This window comes from Coptis chinensis, chromosome 8 (genome assembly GCF_015680905.1).
Source record: "Coptis chinensis isolate HL-2020 chromosome 8, ASM1568090v1, whole genome shotgun sequence".
NCBI classification, from domain to species: Eukaryota; Viridiplantae; Streptophyta; class Magnoliopsida; order Ranunculales; family Ranunculaceae; genus Coptis; species Coptis chinensis.
Window position 1 is genome coordinate 35507907 of NC_141463.1, and position 15725 is coordinate 35523631.

General features: G+C 41.2%; 2 protein-coding genes across 2 annotated transcripts; both read left to right on the forward strand.

Annotated features, from left to right (window-relative positions):
• Positions 1–3841: 3841 nt before the first annotated feature.
• On the forward strand, positions 3842–5162 carry LOC147481293 (uncharacterized). Its single transcript, XM_086578892.1, has 2 exons — positions 3842–4012; positions 4506–5162. Exons 1-2 carry the CDS (start codon positions 3842–3844, stop codon positions 5160–5162), a joined length of 828 nt encoding a protein of 275 aa, XP_086435018.1.
• Positions 5163–7108: 1946 nt separating this feature from the next.
• On the forward strand, positions 7109–7612 carry LOC147481294 (uncharacterized). Its single transcript, XM_086578893.1, has one exon. The coding sequence runs from the start codon at positions 7109–7111 to the stop codon at positions 7610–7612; it is 504 nt and encodes a 167-aa protein (XP_086435019.1).
• Positions 7613–15725: the final 8113 nt, after the last annotated feature.

Here is a 15725-nt window from a genome sequence, read left to right on the forward strand (position 1 = left end):
TGTTGTATCAAATCTCTTTCGCGATTTTGGAAAAACTGCGCGGTTTTTTGAACACCGTATGGGTTTGGACTAGAGTGTGGGCTTCAATCACGCGGTTTAAAAAGTTGATATGCCACACATTACGCGGTTTTGTGATAGCTGCATGGGCTATATGGCGCGGTTTATCCAAAACCGTATTATTTGATGTTAACTATTTGATATCGCTCCTGAAATTGGTTGGTGTTTTTTTTTGTTTGGTTCAAATATTTGGTGTTTTCTTGGTTTCTCTCCTAAATATGCTCTTACACTAGGCGCAGTTGTGAAATCACATTCGACATTCGAACTTTAATATTAACAAACCAGGAGGGAAAGAGTAATTCACTCAAAGGCGAAAAAACTAACAAATATATGTCAAAAAACACATGAAGGAAATTGATTTAAAGGTGAACTAGTAGACGAACAAAGCCATAAGTAGACTTTGAGTCGTATAGCAACTAAATCAGAATTGAAATTCGGGTTAACTAGTATTACCCCCACTAGATGAGCCAATTAGGATTTCTTTCCACTAGATGGGGAAATTAGGGTCTCCCCCCTAAGTACAAAATAAAAAATAAAAATAAAAAAATCAACTTGAGTTAACCGTGTTTTTTTTGTGTGTATTTGGTGAGAGACCCTGATTTCCCATCTAGGAGAGAGAATCCTAATTGGCTCATCTAGTTGGGGGATAACACTAACTAACCCTTGAAATTCTTGTTATGAAAATGTACGAATGTTGAAGATCCAAGTGAGCCAAAACATAGCATGAAGAATCAACATGACAGTTTTAATTTTAGATGTAAGGCCATACTATTGGGGAAAACAATACCAATCGATCTCCACTAAGATAGTTTGCACTTGGACACTCTAACTCCAATAAATAAATGTCTAACTTTTCACTACCACCAATCAAACAAACCAACCCAACTTTCTAAGCAATCAACAACTATAAACAAACAAATAATAATAAAGCAAATAAGTAAAACGTACCACAACACAAACGATATATATGGTTCGGTCAATTGTGCCTATGTCCACAAGAACAATGATCTTATGAGAAAGGGGTAGATAAAGATTACAGTGCTTTTATCTCATCTCTCAAACTCAGCTCCCTAAGATCTCTCTTCTCTCTCTTTACAAGGTAAATGGTTTCTCTCTTGTGTGACTCTCTCTCTCTCTCAAAGAATGAAAGGATTTCCAAGAATTATGTTTCATCTAACCTTAAGTCCCTTATATAGTGGGTTACAAACTTACGGGTCGATATGACATTTTCGATGTCATACTTATATGTTATGATACTTCTGATGACATACTTCGGCAGACTTCTTGAAACTCTTAAAACATCTTCTTCTGGTCGGTGTCATTGAGCTGAACAGGAACATTACTGCATATATATCACAAACTGTGTCATACTTCATGCCATTCTGAATTGAGTATTTCTGCCCATGCTCTTGGATGCCTCATGGTGAGGGACAACGTGAACACATACTGCTGCAAACTGGGCTCGGCTAGTGACAGAATCTATTAGGTACATCACACACAATACCATTATGCTCCATAAGAATATATACCAAAGGGTTATGATGATCAATTTCTTTTATATGTTCTTTCTATTATTATTATTGTTGAGTTTTAGGCCATGAATCTGTCTTACAAGCCAAACATAGAAATTGTGGGAAGCATTTGAGCTTCACAGCTATAATTTCAGTGGTATATACCAGGGACAATTATCAATTCCTGGCCATTTTACTTTCTTGTCAGCTCCCAAAGCCTAATCCTCCAACAAAGTGGGAAGAGTTTGCTAAAAAGAATGGTCAGTCCTTGTTTCCCTTGTGTGTTAGTTACCTATACAATATCACAGTAGAGCAGGTTTCGTGTTATACGTCATTGTCCATTTTAACCTCAGCTGGATTTACCTCAGATATAAAGAACTGTAAGAAAGACAAGATTGTTTATTATGAAATGTCGCCATGGTTATCATCATGTAAATGACGATAAAGATTTTCCCGTCATTGAGCTCGAAGACGATGAGTGATGGTAAATGAGTTGACTTAGTTTCTCCTTGTTCAAGTATCATTGCTAACAAATACACATATAAAGGGCACTATTAACTACCTTAGTTCGTTTCTGGTCTTTAAATCTAATTATTCTTGAGGCATTTCTCCAGTGTCAACATGTATGCATTGATATATTTTAGTCTGTCAACCATTCAGTTTCTTCCCTTTCTTGTGAATTAGGAACCTATCTGTAATGGATCACGAGTTAAATAGATGGTAATATTGTATATACTTTTCTATAAAAGGATTTATATTAGTAAGTTAAGTTCTGGTTTCCGTTCATGTGGGTATCCATGAGGTAGTAACTACTTGGTTCCGTTTCTAAATTGTTCGGTTCTTTTGAGATCCGCTTCTAATTAGAAATTTGAAACTGGAACTGTAGTGGTAGTATCTGCTATATGAGGATGATTGGTAATGAGACCGGATGCGAGTTATGGATGCGAGTTATGGTAGTGGGAACCGAGGAGTAGGGGATCGACATGGAGATGGACCCGAAGCAAGATATGCGGGGAACTCGAGAGTACAGTAGCCGACCGCGGTCACGTGGGTGCACGGCAGGAACCCTACACGTGGCAGAAAGGGAATTGAAGTGAGAGATGAGAGGATAGGTGGACGGCTGCGATGGGGGAAAGGGGGGTATAAAAAGAACAGTGAAAGAGAGAGAAAGAGAGAGAAAAAAAAAGGCAAAATAAAAAGAGGCGTGACCTAGGGAAAGAAGAGAAGGAGAGGTGTGAGGTGTTAGAGCTATAACGTTTGGCGCCGTCTATGGGGACCATTCAAACAACCAGAGAAATGGCAACAAGAGTAAAGAGAGGAATAGGGAGGCCAAGGAAGGTAGTGGTGGCAGAAGAGGAGGTAGAGTCGGTAAGGAGTGAGAGGGGAGAGCAAGGTGGAGAAGAGACCACCGCGTCGGTCTCAGAGGGAACAAGACTGTTACATGAGGAAATAGTGAGATTAAAAGAAGAGAATGACGGACTTAGGAGGGAGAAAGAGATCATAGAGGAGTCAGAGAGAGAGGGGGACCGAGTCGGAGAAGGAGGAGGAGGGAAGACCCAACTTGGTGGATAAAGTGGGGCCCGGACTCACGAGGGAGCAAGTGAAGGAAATGATCGCCAGTGACCTGTAAGTAGGGCTGTCAATGGATCAGTTTGGGTCGGGTTTTGAAAAATCCAAACCCGAACCGATAAGAAAATTGGGAACCCGAAACCGAACTGAACCGATAATATTATATCTAATTCGAAACCGAACCAAATCGATAAGATATATTGCAAACCAAACCCGAACCGATTCGAATTGAAAACTATAAAATCAATTAAATCTTAAATTAAATTAATTAATTTTAACCACACAATTGATAAACACATACAAAATTAATCATAAATATTACTAAAATACTATCTTATCGGTTCGGGTCCATATCGGTTCGGTGGAGGGCAAACCCAAAACCAAACCAATATCTTATCGGTTCGGTTCGGTTTCGGGTCGGTAGAGAGCAAACTAAATTATCAAACCCAAACCGTTTTTTATCGGTTTGGTTCGGATCGGTTATCGGGTTATCGAAACCCATTGACAGCCCTACCTGAAAGCGAATCTGGGGCAAACTAAGGGCATCAGTAGAGCGGCGAACTAGGTGGTGGCGGGGCTGAACCGCAATCCATTGGGGGACGCTATTTAGAAGGCGGAGGTTCCAAAGCGGTTCAATCAGCCCATTTGAGAGGTACGACGGAATGGGAGATCCAGTAGATTACATCCACCACTTTTGGTAATAGATGTCGTTGTTGCAGGAACCGCGGTATGATAGGCTGCGCTGCATGATGTTCCCTGCAAGCTTAAAGGGGGGAGCCTTTGACCGGTATTATCGGTTGCCGTCAAAGAGTATAAACAACTTTCAAGAATTAGAGCAAGCTTTCGTGGACCATTTCATACACCATAAAAAGAAGGTAGTAGATATCGCGACCTTGTTTAACGTAAGACAGAGATCCACGGAGTCAATGAGGGATTTCTTGTGCAGATTCAAGGCGGAGACATTGAAGGTAGAAAACTTGGACAAAAGAACCGCGGTGATTGCGTTTGAGAGAGGATTGCGTCCATGGAACTAGGGTTCATGAGTCCGTGGCCAAGAACGAGATCGCGACATTACAAGATTTATACCCGAGGGTGGAAAAATATATAAGGTACGAAGACACAATGTAGAAAGAGATAAAGAGGTCGGGGAAGGTTGTATTGTCATTAGAAAGAAGCGAGGACAGCGGAAGATACGAGACATCGGACAGGGGAAACAGTGGGTACCAAGGATATTCGTCGCGGCCCGAAAGGGGGAGAAATGAGGCTAGGAGGGAAAATAGAGATAGAAAGCCTTACCGGGAAGTGGAACACACCCGGCCGGTAAACCAGCCGCTGAGTGAAATATTGCTGCTGATTCAAAATTTGCAGGGATATGAGGGACCTCGAAGCAAACCAAATGAAAAACTAGGTAAGCTTTATTGTGCTTACCACCAGATACAGAACCATGAAACGAATGAATGCTACGCTCTTAAGTGGTTAGTGCAGAGGATGATAGGGAAAAGGTTATTGAAGGAGTTCACAACGGGGAAAGGGAAAGAGGAGCAGGTACCAGATCAGGGAAGGATACTGGGGACAATCAACGTTATTTTCAGTGGAGAGATATTGAGCCACAACACCCATCGAGATAGGATAAGGCGAACCGCGAGCATACAACAAGTTAATGAAGCATCAGGATACTCGCGGCCCGTCCCGTGGTCCGCGACTGACCGAGGAAACATTGTGTTTACTGACGCGGACTTGGAGGTGGTCGACTCTTCGCATGAAAACGCATTGGTAATCACGATGGCAATGGATAATTACATGGTGAAAAGGGTACTGGTTGATTGCGGTAGCGCGGTGGATTTGTTGTTTAGAGGGACGATGGATGATATGAAGATTGACAGGAAACAGTTGAGACCCTCACAGACAAATTTGTACGGGTTCAACGAAAACATGACAGAACCTTTAGGAGAGCTCTTGCTCCTTGTGACAACAGGGCCGGTGACAGTGTTCTCTCGATTCAAGGTGGTGGATGCTAGTTCGTAATACAATGCCATTCTAGGGAGGCTGTGGATTCACGAGATGAAGGTGGTACCATCCACTTATTACCAGGTGATCAGGTTTTCCACCCCTGACAGGGATGTATGAGGTCCGCGCGCGGCGACCAGGTGATGGCGAAGAATAGTCATCAGGGAACAGTGAAGAGGTTGATCCGAGGAAATGAAATAGAGACATTGGGTCATAGGAAGAGGCGGGCATATCAACTATAGTGTGCCTCTGCGGAAGGAAAGGCAGAGTTGTCGACAATATCGAAGACTTTGGATGAGATTGAACTTGTGAATTTGGGGATGGGGGAGAAAGAGAAGTTTACGTCAATATGGTCTAACTTAACTGAAGAGTGGAAGAACAAACTGGTACAGTTCCTCTTTACAAATAAGGATGTCTTTGCCTGGACAATTGAGGTGATCACGGGACTAGACCCGGGTTTCGCTTGTCACCATTTTCACATGAGGGAAGATGCCAAGCCGGTGAGGCAAAAGATGCGGAATATTAGGCCAAAATATGCAGAGGGAATTCACGAGGAGATCGCAAAGTTAAAAGGAGCAGGAATCATACGGGAAGTAGTGGAGTTCACAGACTGGTTGTCCAACATTGTCGCAGTACCAAAAAAGAATGGCAAGGTACGTATGTGCGTCGATTTCACAGACGTCAATTTGGATTGCCCCAAAGACAACTATCATATGCCTCGAGTGGATGAGCTGGTGGACCGAATTGCAAGATTCAAAATATTCTCATTCATGGACGCGTCGATGGGGTATAACCAGGTCGCGATGTATGGGCCGGATCAGGAGAAAACGGCCTTCATAGTGGAAGGAGGCACATATTGTTATACGAGGATGCCGTTTGGTTTGAAGAATGTCGGGGCTACTTTCCAGCGGCTGGGAGAGAAAATGTTCGAGAGCAAGATCCGAAAGAAAATCGAAATATATATAGATGACATGGTGGAAAAGAGTATATCAGAGGAAGAGCACTTAAAAGGCCTGAGGGAGACATTTAACATACTGCGAGCACACAATTTGAAGCTCAATCCAGAGAAATGCATATTTGGGGTGACCACAGGAAAGTTCCTGGGATATATTATGACACATCGAGGAATAGAAGTCAATCCCGAGCAAATACGAGCGCTGATAGAGATGCCTTCGCCACAGAATGTCAAAGAAGTACAACGGCTAGCGGGAAGAGTCGCGGCATTGAACCGGTTCATTTCTAAGTCGTCAGATAAGTGTAGGCCACTTTATCGCCTATTGACTTATTGAGGAGTAGGCCGGACTTCGCTTGGACCACAAAGTGCGAGGAAGCGTTTCAAAAACTGAAGAGTTATTTAGGCAAGGCACCTTTGATATCGCGGCCAGAACAGGGAGAGAGGTTGTACCTATACTTGGGGGTTACAGAGTACGCAGTAAGCTCTGTCCTGGTCCGAGTGGTGGATAAAGTCAAAAAATCGGTATATTTCCAAAGTAAAACCTTGTTGGATGCGGAGACCCGATATAGCAGAGAGGAAAAGTACGTTTTGGCATTGATATTCTTAGTATTGAAGTTGAAACCTTATTTTGAAGTGCATTCGGTAGTGGTGGTGACAAATCTGCCCCTCAAGCAGGCACTAAAAACAGAGAAGTCTGGAAGAATGCTGAAATGGGCGGTGATGTTGAGTTCTTATGAAGTTCAATATCAAATAAGGACTGCGAATAAAGCACAGGCAGTGACTGAGTTTTTGGTAGAGTTCCCAACGGAGGATCCTACATGGGGAGAGGAGATGGTCATGGAACTTGAGTATGAGGGGGAACCAGACTTGTTAGGGGGAACCAGACTTGCTAGATCCATGGGATAAACAGAATGGATGGAGAGTGTTCGCGGATGGTTCGACCACAGGCACATGCAGTGGAATAGGCGTAGTGGTGGTTACTCCCGATAACGACAGGATTGAGTTGTCAATGAAATTGGGGTTTGCGGCACCCAACAATGAATCAGAATACGAGGCAGTGATAGCGGGTTTAGGAATGGCAGAGGATTTGGGGGTGCACGAGTTGATGGTATACTCATACTCAAATTTGGTGGTGTGCCAGGTAAACAGAGGTTTTGTTGCTAGATGTGCGCGAATGTTGAGATATTTGGAAATTGTACACAGCAGAGCGGCGAAGTTCAAAAAGATCGGGTTCATACATTTAGGTTGCAGTGAGAACAGACATGCCGACGCCCTGGCTTATGTGGCGGCCGCGATACCGGGGTCAGAGGAAAGAACCATAAGGGTAAGGAGGTTGGAGAAATCGAGTATCGAGAAGGGGGAAGATATATGCCAAACCACGGAAGGGGTGGGAGGATGGATGAACCCAATCAAGCATTTTCTATCAGGAGGAGAGGTGGTTGATAAGAAAGAGAAAAGAAGATTGGAGCATACTTCGCAGAGGTACACGTTGGTAGAAGGGGAGATGTACTGAAAGAATTTCGATGGACCGCTGTTGAGATGTCTGGGGCCAGACCTGGCATAGGAGGAACTGGCGGAATTGCATGCAGGAGACTGCGGGAGTCACTCCGCAGGAAAGACTACAGCCCATCGGTTGCTGACGCAAGGGTATTTATGGCCTCATATGAAAAGGGACGCAGTAGAATTTGCTAAGAAGTATGGAAAATGTCAGAGGTTTTTCCAGTTAATATTTGCACCAGCGGAGCTGCTGCACAATGTGTTGAGTCTGTGGCCGTTCACTATGTAGGCCATGGACATTGTGGGTTTGTTGCCTATGGCCAACGGGAAGAGAAGGTTCATGCTAGCCGCCACATATTATTTTAACAAATGGATAGAGGTAGTGGCCTTGCAGCAGGTCAAGGAGGAGCAAGTAATTAAGTTTCGATCTATGGGAAAACATCATATGCCGGTTTGGATTACCGTACTCCATCATAGCGAACAATGGAACACAATTCACGGGGTCAAAGGTAAAAGAGTTCTTGTAGGCTTATAATGTGAAACATGGGTTCTCGGCTCCCTACAATCCTGAGGGGAATGGACAGGTTGAATCATCGATCTAACAAGACCATAATGAACAACCTCAAGCGACAGTTAGAAGATAGAAAGGGGACATGGGCCGATGAACTGAGTCATGTGCTCTGGGCTTATCGGACCACACCGCGAACTTCAACTAGAGAGACTCCGTTCTCATTAGCATACAGTATAGAGGCCATGATCCTGTCAGAGATGGTGGCATCCACGACCCTCACTAAGGCTGTGGAAGGGGGGTTGAACTGGGGTATACTATCTAGAGGTTTGAACTTGGCTGAGGAGAGGAGGGACACGGCACGGGTCAGATTAGAGGAGTATCACCGACGCCTACAATGGTAGTACAACAAAAGGTTGAAGTCGCGGCAATTTCAGGTGGGAGACTTGGTACTCCGTAGGGTAACCCCAAGCACCAAGAAAGTAAACGACGGAAAGCTGGGACCGAATTGGGAGGGACCCTACACGGTGGTGGATGTCATAAGGGCTGGCACCTACAAACTACGGACCATGGAGGGAAAACTAATAGAGAGGCCTTGGAATGTAAGAATATTGAAAAAGTTTTATGTTTAAATGTAAAACCAGTCCGGGGCAAGGGACTTGGGCTATTTGCACATATATAATACAATGACACTTTTGGGAAACTAACAAAAGCGAGTCAAACTTAGGGGCAAAGTGCTGCCCTAGCAAACATGTCAGCCTCAGAGAGACAGGGAGGGAGGAACCCTTCGTGGACATCACGTCCAAATCAAACTTAGGGGCAAAGAGAGTTGCCCCAAAGGCTCATTAGCCTCGAGATAAAGATAGCGGGGAGGAGCCCTTTTGGACAGAACGTCTGAATCAAACATAGGGGCAAGGGAAATGGCTTCCAACAGATTCATTGTCCTCAATGGGACAGTGGGGGTGATAACCCGAAAAAACTCAATTAGATTACTCTAACCTTATTCTTACGGTATCAATAATTTATTTCCTACTCTCACATATATATTCATGCAATATATAGAGTACGGAATCGTTCCACTCTTAACTCTCAAGACTTAAACAAATTCAATTAAACAAACACAAAGAACAATGGTGAGAGTAATGTGTTATATGAAATATCTATTCTATGATTATACTACGGATTCAATTTATACTAACAAGATAATGATAATTCAACTACGAAAATACTAACTGGACTCTATGATAAGGAATTAGGGGGATTGATTCCGCCTTAACTCTACTTAATCTACTAACCAAGAACTGTCGCACTCCAAATTGAAATGCTATCACATAACAATTGGTAAATCTAATCCCTAACTATTCATGGCAATCTCTACCAAGTAATAACTAGCATGTGAAGCATTAAACCCATTCTCATGGTGAACTAATTACTTCTAGAATTGAATAGATTATCAGGACAAATTCTAAGCTAACAAAATCAAGTTTTCTTCAAGGCTTCCCCAACCCCTCTAATGGAGGGTTAGCCTAGAGTCATTAAACTATCATTTCTCATGGAATCTAAACAAGACATAATATAAAGATTTGAACTTTACTTGTTTAAACTCAATTTGAAACTACTCATGCAATAATTGAATTAAACTAATAATGACAAATAAGTAAATCTAAGGATTTAAGCTAATAAATAAATGAAAATGAAACTAGATTATGGAGAACTAATTAACTTTATTTATCTAATGAATAGCAATAACAATAATTTAATACTAAATTTAAGGCAAGAATAAAAACTAATTAATTAATGTAAAACTAGATCTAGAACTAAGGTTTAATGGCTACTTTTCTTATCCTAACCTAATTTATTTTCTAACCTAACTATCTACCATTAACAAAGAGCTAATCTTTTGTTTTTATATGTTTAGATCCAAAAATCGTGCATGGGCTTGGAGCCACGTTTTGGGCCAGAAAATCAGGCCCAAAACCCAATACTTTCAGTCCAAAAAGGCCTCTTCAGCTGCAGTTGACTTTGACAGACTTTTCATCCACTTTTGCTCCTCTGATTGGGCCAAGGCTTGGACCATTGGAAAGCTCTTTCCGAGCCGGTCGTTTTGACATAAGGTAGGCCCAATTCTGAGGTCTGAGTCCAAAGATATGGTCTTTGGAAGTTCTGTTGACTTTGTGCACTGTTGCTGCCCGCGTGGATTTTGACTTTTCATCTTTTGACCGGGCTTTACAGAGGCTTTGTCTTCTTAAATCTTGGCCTTTAATCACAGAACTCCTTAGCAACCGACCTTTGCTCTTTTATCTCGCTAAAGTGGCACATTTCTGCACATAATGGACTTTGAAGCCTGAAATGCATAAAAACACGTAATCAGTATTAACTCTTACTTATTATTCACATAATTGGTCTAAAAGTACGATTGTTAAGGGGTTAAAACTACAATTTTGGGCTCTTATCAAACCACCCCCAAACAGCATTTTGCTTGTCCTCAAGCAAATATGAGAAATTAGAATAAGTGACCAAAATGGAGTTCTAACTACTCTCCGTTTCGCTGAGTGCGATTGCATTGACCATATGCAACAAGGCCTTAAACCACTAGGAATTCCCTAGTGGACGAGTTATAACCTCGTGAGAGTTTTCCAGTGAAAGTACTCACAAACTTCATCTATACTACAATGACTAAGAAATAAAACTATTGTTTCCTCATTCATGTCTCAACTATCTATACATCTCACTAGCAATTGAATAAGAATAACCAAGTTAAAAACCTAAACTAATTTATGCATAATAATCAATCATCTATGATACAAATATATATACTATGAGTAATACTATGAAATGCCTAGCAGGTTCGCTTTTTACTGAAAACTTCGAATAAGCGTCCCTTAAGTGGGTCCTCACATAAATGTCAAGACAAAACCACTCGATTTTTCCGCTCAAGTTTAAGCTACTCCAAAATGTAGTGGGCACACTTTACCTTACAATCTCAATGACAAACAAGGAAGCGGAGTCGATCAAACACATCTACCACTTACTATCACACTAACATATTCCTAATTGAGCTAGAGGTCTTTATTAGGTGTTCATGGGATTAGGAGATGGTTTAAGAAGGAAGGAAATGGATATTCAAAAGGACAAGTCCGAGATAATAGAGTCTTCATATTATGTAACTTAGAAAAACTTTGTTATTTTCTTTTGCTTCTATACTTTGTTTCCATCCTTAGCCATATTTTTCTTTTTCTTTTCTTTGGCTTTTGACTCCCTTTTATTCTATTTTTTGGAGTTTTTATTTATTTCTATTTTTTTTTCTTTTCCTTGGATGGAAACTTCTTTTCTTTTTCTGAAGCAACTACTAATTTCTGTTTACACAGGTTTTTCTCTTCTTCTTTCTTCACTCATTCTATTCTCAGACTTATTCTAGATTGGGTAAGTTGAATTTTTATTTTGTTTTGTTTTTGTAACGGGGGTAAAGGAATTGTGGTTTATGGAAGGCTAAAGAAAGGCTCGAGGGGCTTACTTAGCGGAAAATAATTCATAGGTTTGAATTTACTGGCTATATCGATCCAAAGAGGGCCTAAATTCTCGCTTAGGATATGGCATAGTGATCAAGCAAGTGGACGTGTGATTTCTCTATCCGATTTTACTTCTCCCTTTGTGTCATTTCTCAAATGTTTATTTCATATAAGGCTTTAGGCTATATTCTCACAGGATTTGTAGAATAAGTACTCTAGCCTAGATTTTAAAAACTACTTGCTAACAATCACAGATACTCATGTAATATATTTATAGATAGATGCAAAGATTATTACCTACATATTAACCTAAGTTTCTAACAATTATTCTGATGCAAAAGCTACGTGAGACTTCTAGATTGTTAAGAGCATAGAGAAAGAAAACAATACCAATATTCCTAAGTGTATAGCATAAACTTATTTATTTATATTTTTGAAATTTTTAACTTGAAAACAAATGCATATTATACATATTTATATCCTAACAGATGCCTTAATTACACGTGTTTCTATGCCCCCAAACAAGAAGCATGTTTTGTCCTCAAAGCATTTAAATAAAGAGGGTAGAAAAATATCATGGAAATGCGTGAAATTCTGGAACATCTGCAAAACAAGGTTAGAACATACTAATATAGGAAATAAAAAAAAAAAAACTGACGCAACTCTATAAGAGTTCCACCCATTATGGGGTTAACAGAATTAAATTGCTTGGGACATAAGCAGACACTAACTGAAACTAAAAACTTACCTCCACTCCAGCGTTTACTCGTCATCCTCCTCTTCTATAAAGAAGTGAGGTTCCTTCGCATCCTGCCATGCCATTATAATTTTCCAAGCTTGCTACCATTTATCATCTACGGATGCTAACCTGCTAAGCGCCACTTGGTCGGATGGGGTGTAAGGTGCAACCTGATGAGGTTGTATCCTCCACCCTTGCCAAGTCATTGCATGGAAAGATCGGATAATACAATTGGTGGGTCTCACAATTTCGACCCCAACCCAATCCGCGGAAAGCGGGCACAAAAATAGGGAAGAAACATAGCATAATACGGCAAACTAAAACAGCATAAGAAGTTACTTATGCCTCATGCTATGGGCTCGTGCTAAACTAGACATCAAGGTTCTGGGAAGGTCATGGCACATACGTCCCGTGGCTAAAGCAAGGAAGACGCCGCAAGTGGCATCATTCACGTTCCGAAGAAAAACGCCATTCCCCTAAAATGTTTAGCATGATCCAAAACATAACAGTTCCTATGTTCATGGACAGGCTACCAAGGGCGACGTTATATTCCCCTTGGTCCTCGATACGGAAAATGCCTGCCCCATACGACTCATGCAAAAACTCATAAGTGTAGACATACATATTATCGACCCAATAGCACCATGGGTATTGTATTTCAGCGGGCATGGCAAGTCCAAGAACAATTTCTAGCAAGAACCATAAGCGGTTCCCAACCTACGTATGTGATCACCTCGCGAAACCAAGCACCATAAGTAGTGCTTTGAAACAAATCTTCGAAAGACTGTTCCGGTATTATTGTAGGAGATGTCATCTCAAAACTACGCTCTAGAACAGCTGCAAATCACCCTGGAACAACCCGCAGAAAACTGGAATTTTCCGTGTTCCGTTCAAGGCGCAGTAGCGTGATGCGCTTCCACTTGGGTGGCGCCTGGCCGAGGTTTTGAGTTACAGTGTTTGCGCCGAAGTCGCTAGCTCACCACCTTGAAGCCTTGAAGCGCTCTGTTGATTTTGAATTCCAGTGTTTGGCGAAGTCGCGCTCACCACTTTAGCGAAGTCGCTCTCGCACAAAAATTCGACAAATGTGTAAAGCGCTGAAAAGCTCCTCAGAAGCGCCCGGAGTCGCCCGAGGTGCTGATTTGTGAAAATGGTGAAGAACAACGGGAAACGTGGGAGTGAAAGGTGAGAGATGGAAGTTAGGTATAGTGTGGGTTGTGAGTGTAGAATGAATAAAGTTTTTATAGGTTTTGAATTGTTAAAACGAATCGGTAGGTTGCCAAAAAGCTTTAAGGCAATTTCCGGAAACAATAAAATTTCCAAACCCGAAAACGGAAACAACTCATATTCTTGATTCTATAACAACCCTAATATCTTTTATACTGGATTTAGACTAGTAACTTCTAAACTCTCTTAGATTTCATCCTATCACCACATCTAATCATAGGTATGCCAATTACGACAATATTCTCAACCTTCACTCCAAAACAAACTCTAAAATGGAGGATCTTCTACAAATTATGATAGAATACATAATACCACCCCCAAACAATTCGGGAAGGTGGGATTAACAATAAAATCTATGCATAATTTGAAAAGAACAACATTATATTAAAATTGAAATTCAAACAACATTTAACTACCAAATTCAAAGTTAACTACGGAATTTAACAATGTAACATCATATCTACTAAAAATAATAAAAAACAACATCAAAACAACAAACAAGAAGAAATCTAGCTACCCTTCAAGGGAGGGGGGTTGGGGGTAAGAATAGGAATTTGAGTGATCAAGAATAGAAAAACCAAACACCCCACTCATTCTTTAAACAAATTTTTGAAAACAGGTTTGTAAAATTTGTTTTAAAACGTCAGTCTTTTAAAGTCGATTCGAGACTTAATGTGGGGTCATTTTACGCCGATTCCCCTAGGCTGTGCACACCCCCAAATAAGCATGAAACTGGGGTGGCACAAAGTGGATGATGCATGGTCAACTATAAACAAATAGTCGGAAGAGTTGGGGGTCTAGCCATAAAAACATGATACTAAATGCACCCTCAAACAGAATAATGTTGTATAATTGGAAGCAAACATGTAAGCGAAGGAATGAAAACTTATGCATCCTATCAAAGAACACATGCAAACCATCATGTTGTAATTGTTTTAAATAGTTGGAATGACCAAAAAGATGAATTAGCAATACTTTAGGTGAGAAGGGAATAAGGTGTGGATCCTGATGTCTTTCATGAAGCTCAAATGAGGAAAAATAAGACAAACTAGGTTTCTCACTACACTTTCGGTCGAGCTTGTCTCTTAATTACGGAATGGTGTACTCATGGGATTGTGTGCTAAGCAAACACTCTTCATTGTGAGGGTTGAAAAAATTATAGATGGTCTCCTCGAGGCAATTGGGCTCAAGGGCAAAATCGAGGTTCCTTTTAAATGGTGGGTGAATGGATGGCTTAGTTGTGGTAGATGGTTGGATTATAGGAGGTGGTAACTTCAGTGGATGGTGGTTGGTTGGTGGTTCATCGGGTGGTGGATCCTCACATGCTCTTAAGAACTCTACATCCGGGCTTAGCTGAATCCACAAGGTTGTGGTTAAGTGGCTTTGTCTTTAAGATTTTCCTCTATTTCTTTCCTTGTTATTTCCTCACCGCCAAATTGAATTGAGATTCACATTGCTCTAAAGATGTAACTTCCTCATTTTCTTGCACATTAACTTGTTCATGCCTTAGATTTGAATTGTTAATCTCCATGTCCTCACCCTCTTCCTCTAAAACACTACAAGTATCATCAATGGCCTCATTCGAATGTGTCGAGACATCATCCACCCGAGAGTGCAGTTAGCAAACTCAAAGGCCCGGACATGCTCTCAACAGAGGAGGGTCCATATTACGAGAATGCCAATAGTTATCAAATTCTTCCTTTGTCACACCTTTATAAATATCTTCTAAAGTGTAATCATTATATTCATCGTCGGATGGATCGATGGGAAGTTCCTCGAGCCATCGCCAAGTTTGAGTGGTCATCCTAAACTAGTCCTAAAGAGTTGTCTACAAGAATTTCCTCATCCAAAGGGTGTGAAGTTAATATCATGGTTAATGGGAGGGTCTTCGAAGGTAATGGTTCATGAAATGTAGGGTAGGTGTGAACTAAGTTGACCCGGTTAGTTATGGGAATAGTGTCGATCTCCGGCATGGTAGAAATGTTCCGTAAGTGAACCTAGTATCTTTAGGTTCCGTTTATTTCTGAAGTATTATTTTTTGTTTTGGGCCACTATTTCATCGAATGTTGTTGTTAGGAGGGAAGCTTGGTGGTGTGGGTCCGGTTGGTATGGTGTTTGATAGTCATAGTTATTGGCGTTTGAGTGACTC

Bases quoted from the DNA above. Each gene is read 5' to 3' on its own strand.
- LOC147481294 (XM_086578893.1), top strand. From the start codon at position 7,109: ATGAAATTGGGGTTTGCGGCACCCAACAATGAATCAGAATACGAGGCA.
- LOC147481293 (XM_086578892.1), top strand. From the start codon at position 3,842: ATGTCGTTGTTGCAGGAACCGCGGTATGATAGGCTGCGCTGCATGATG. The intron at 4,013-4,505 runs GTAGTAGATATC...CAAAATTTGCAG, and splicing joins TCATACACCATAAAAAGAAG to GGATATGAGGGACCTCGAAG.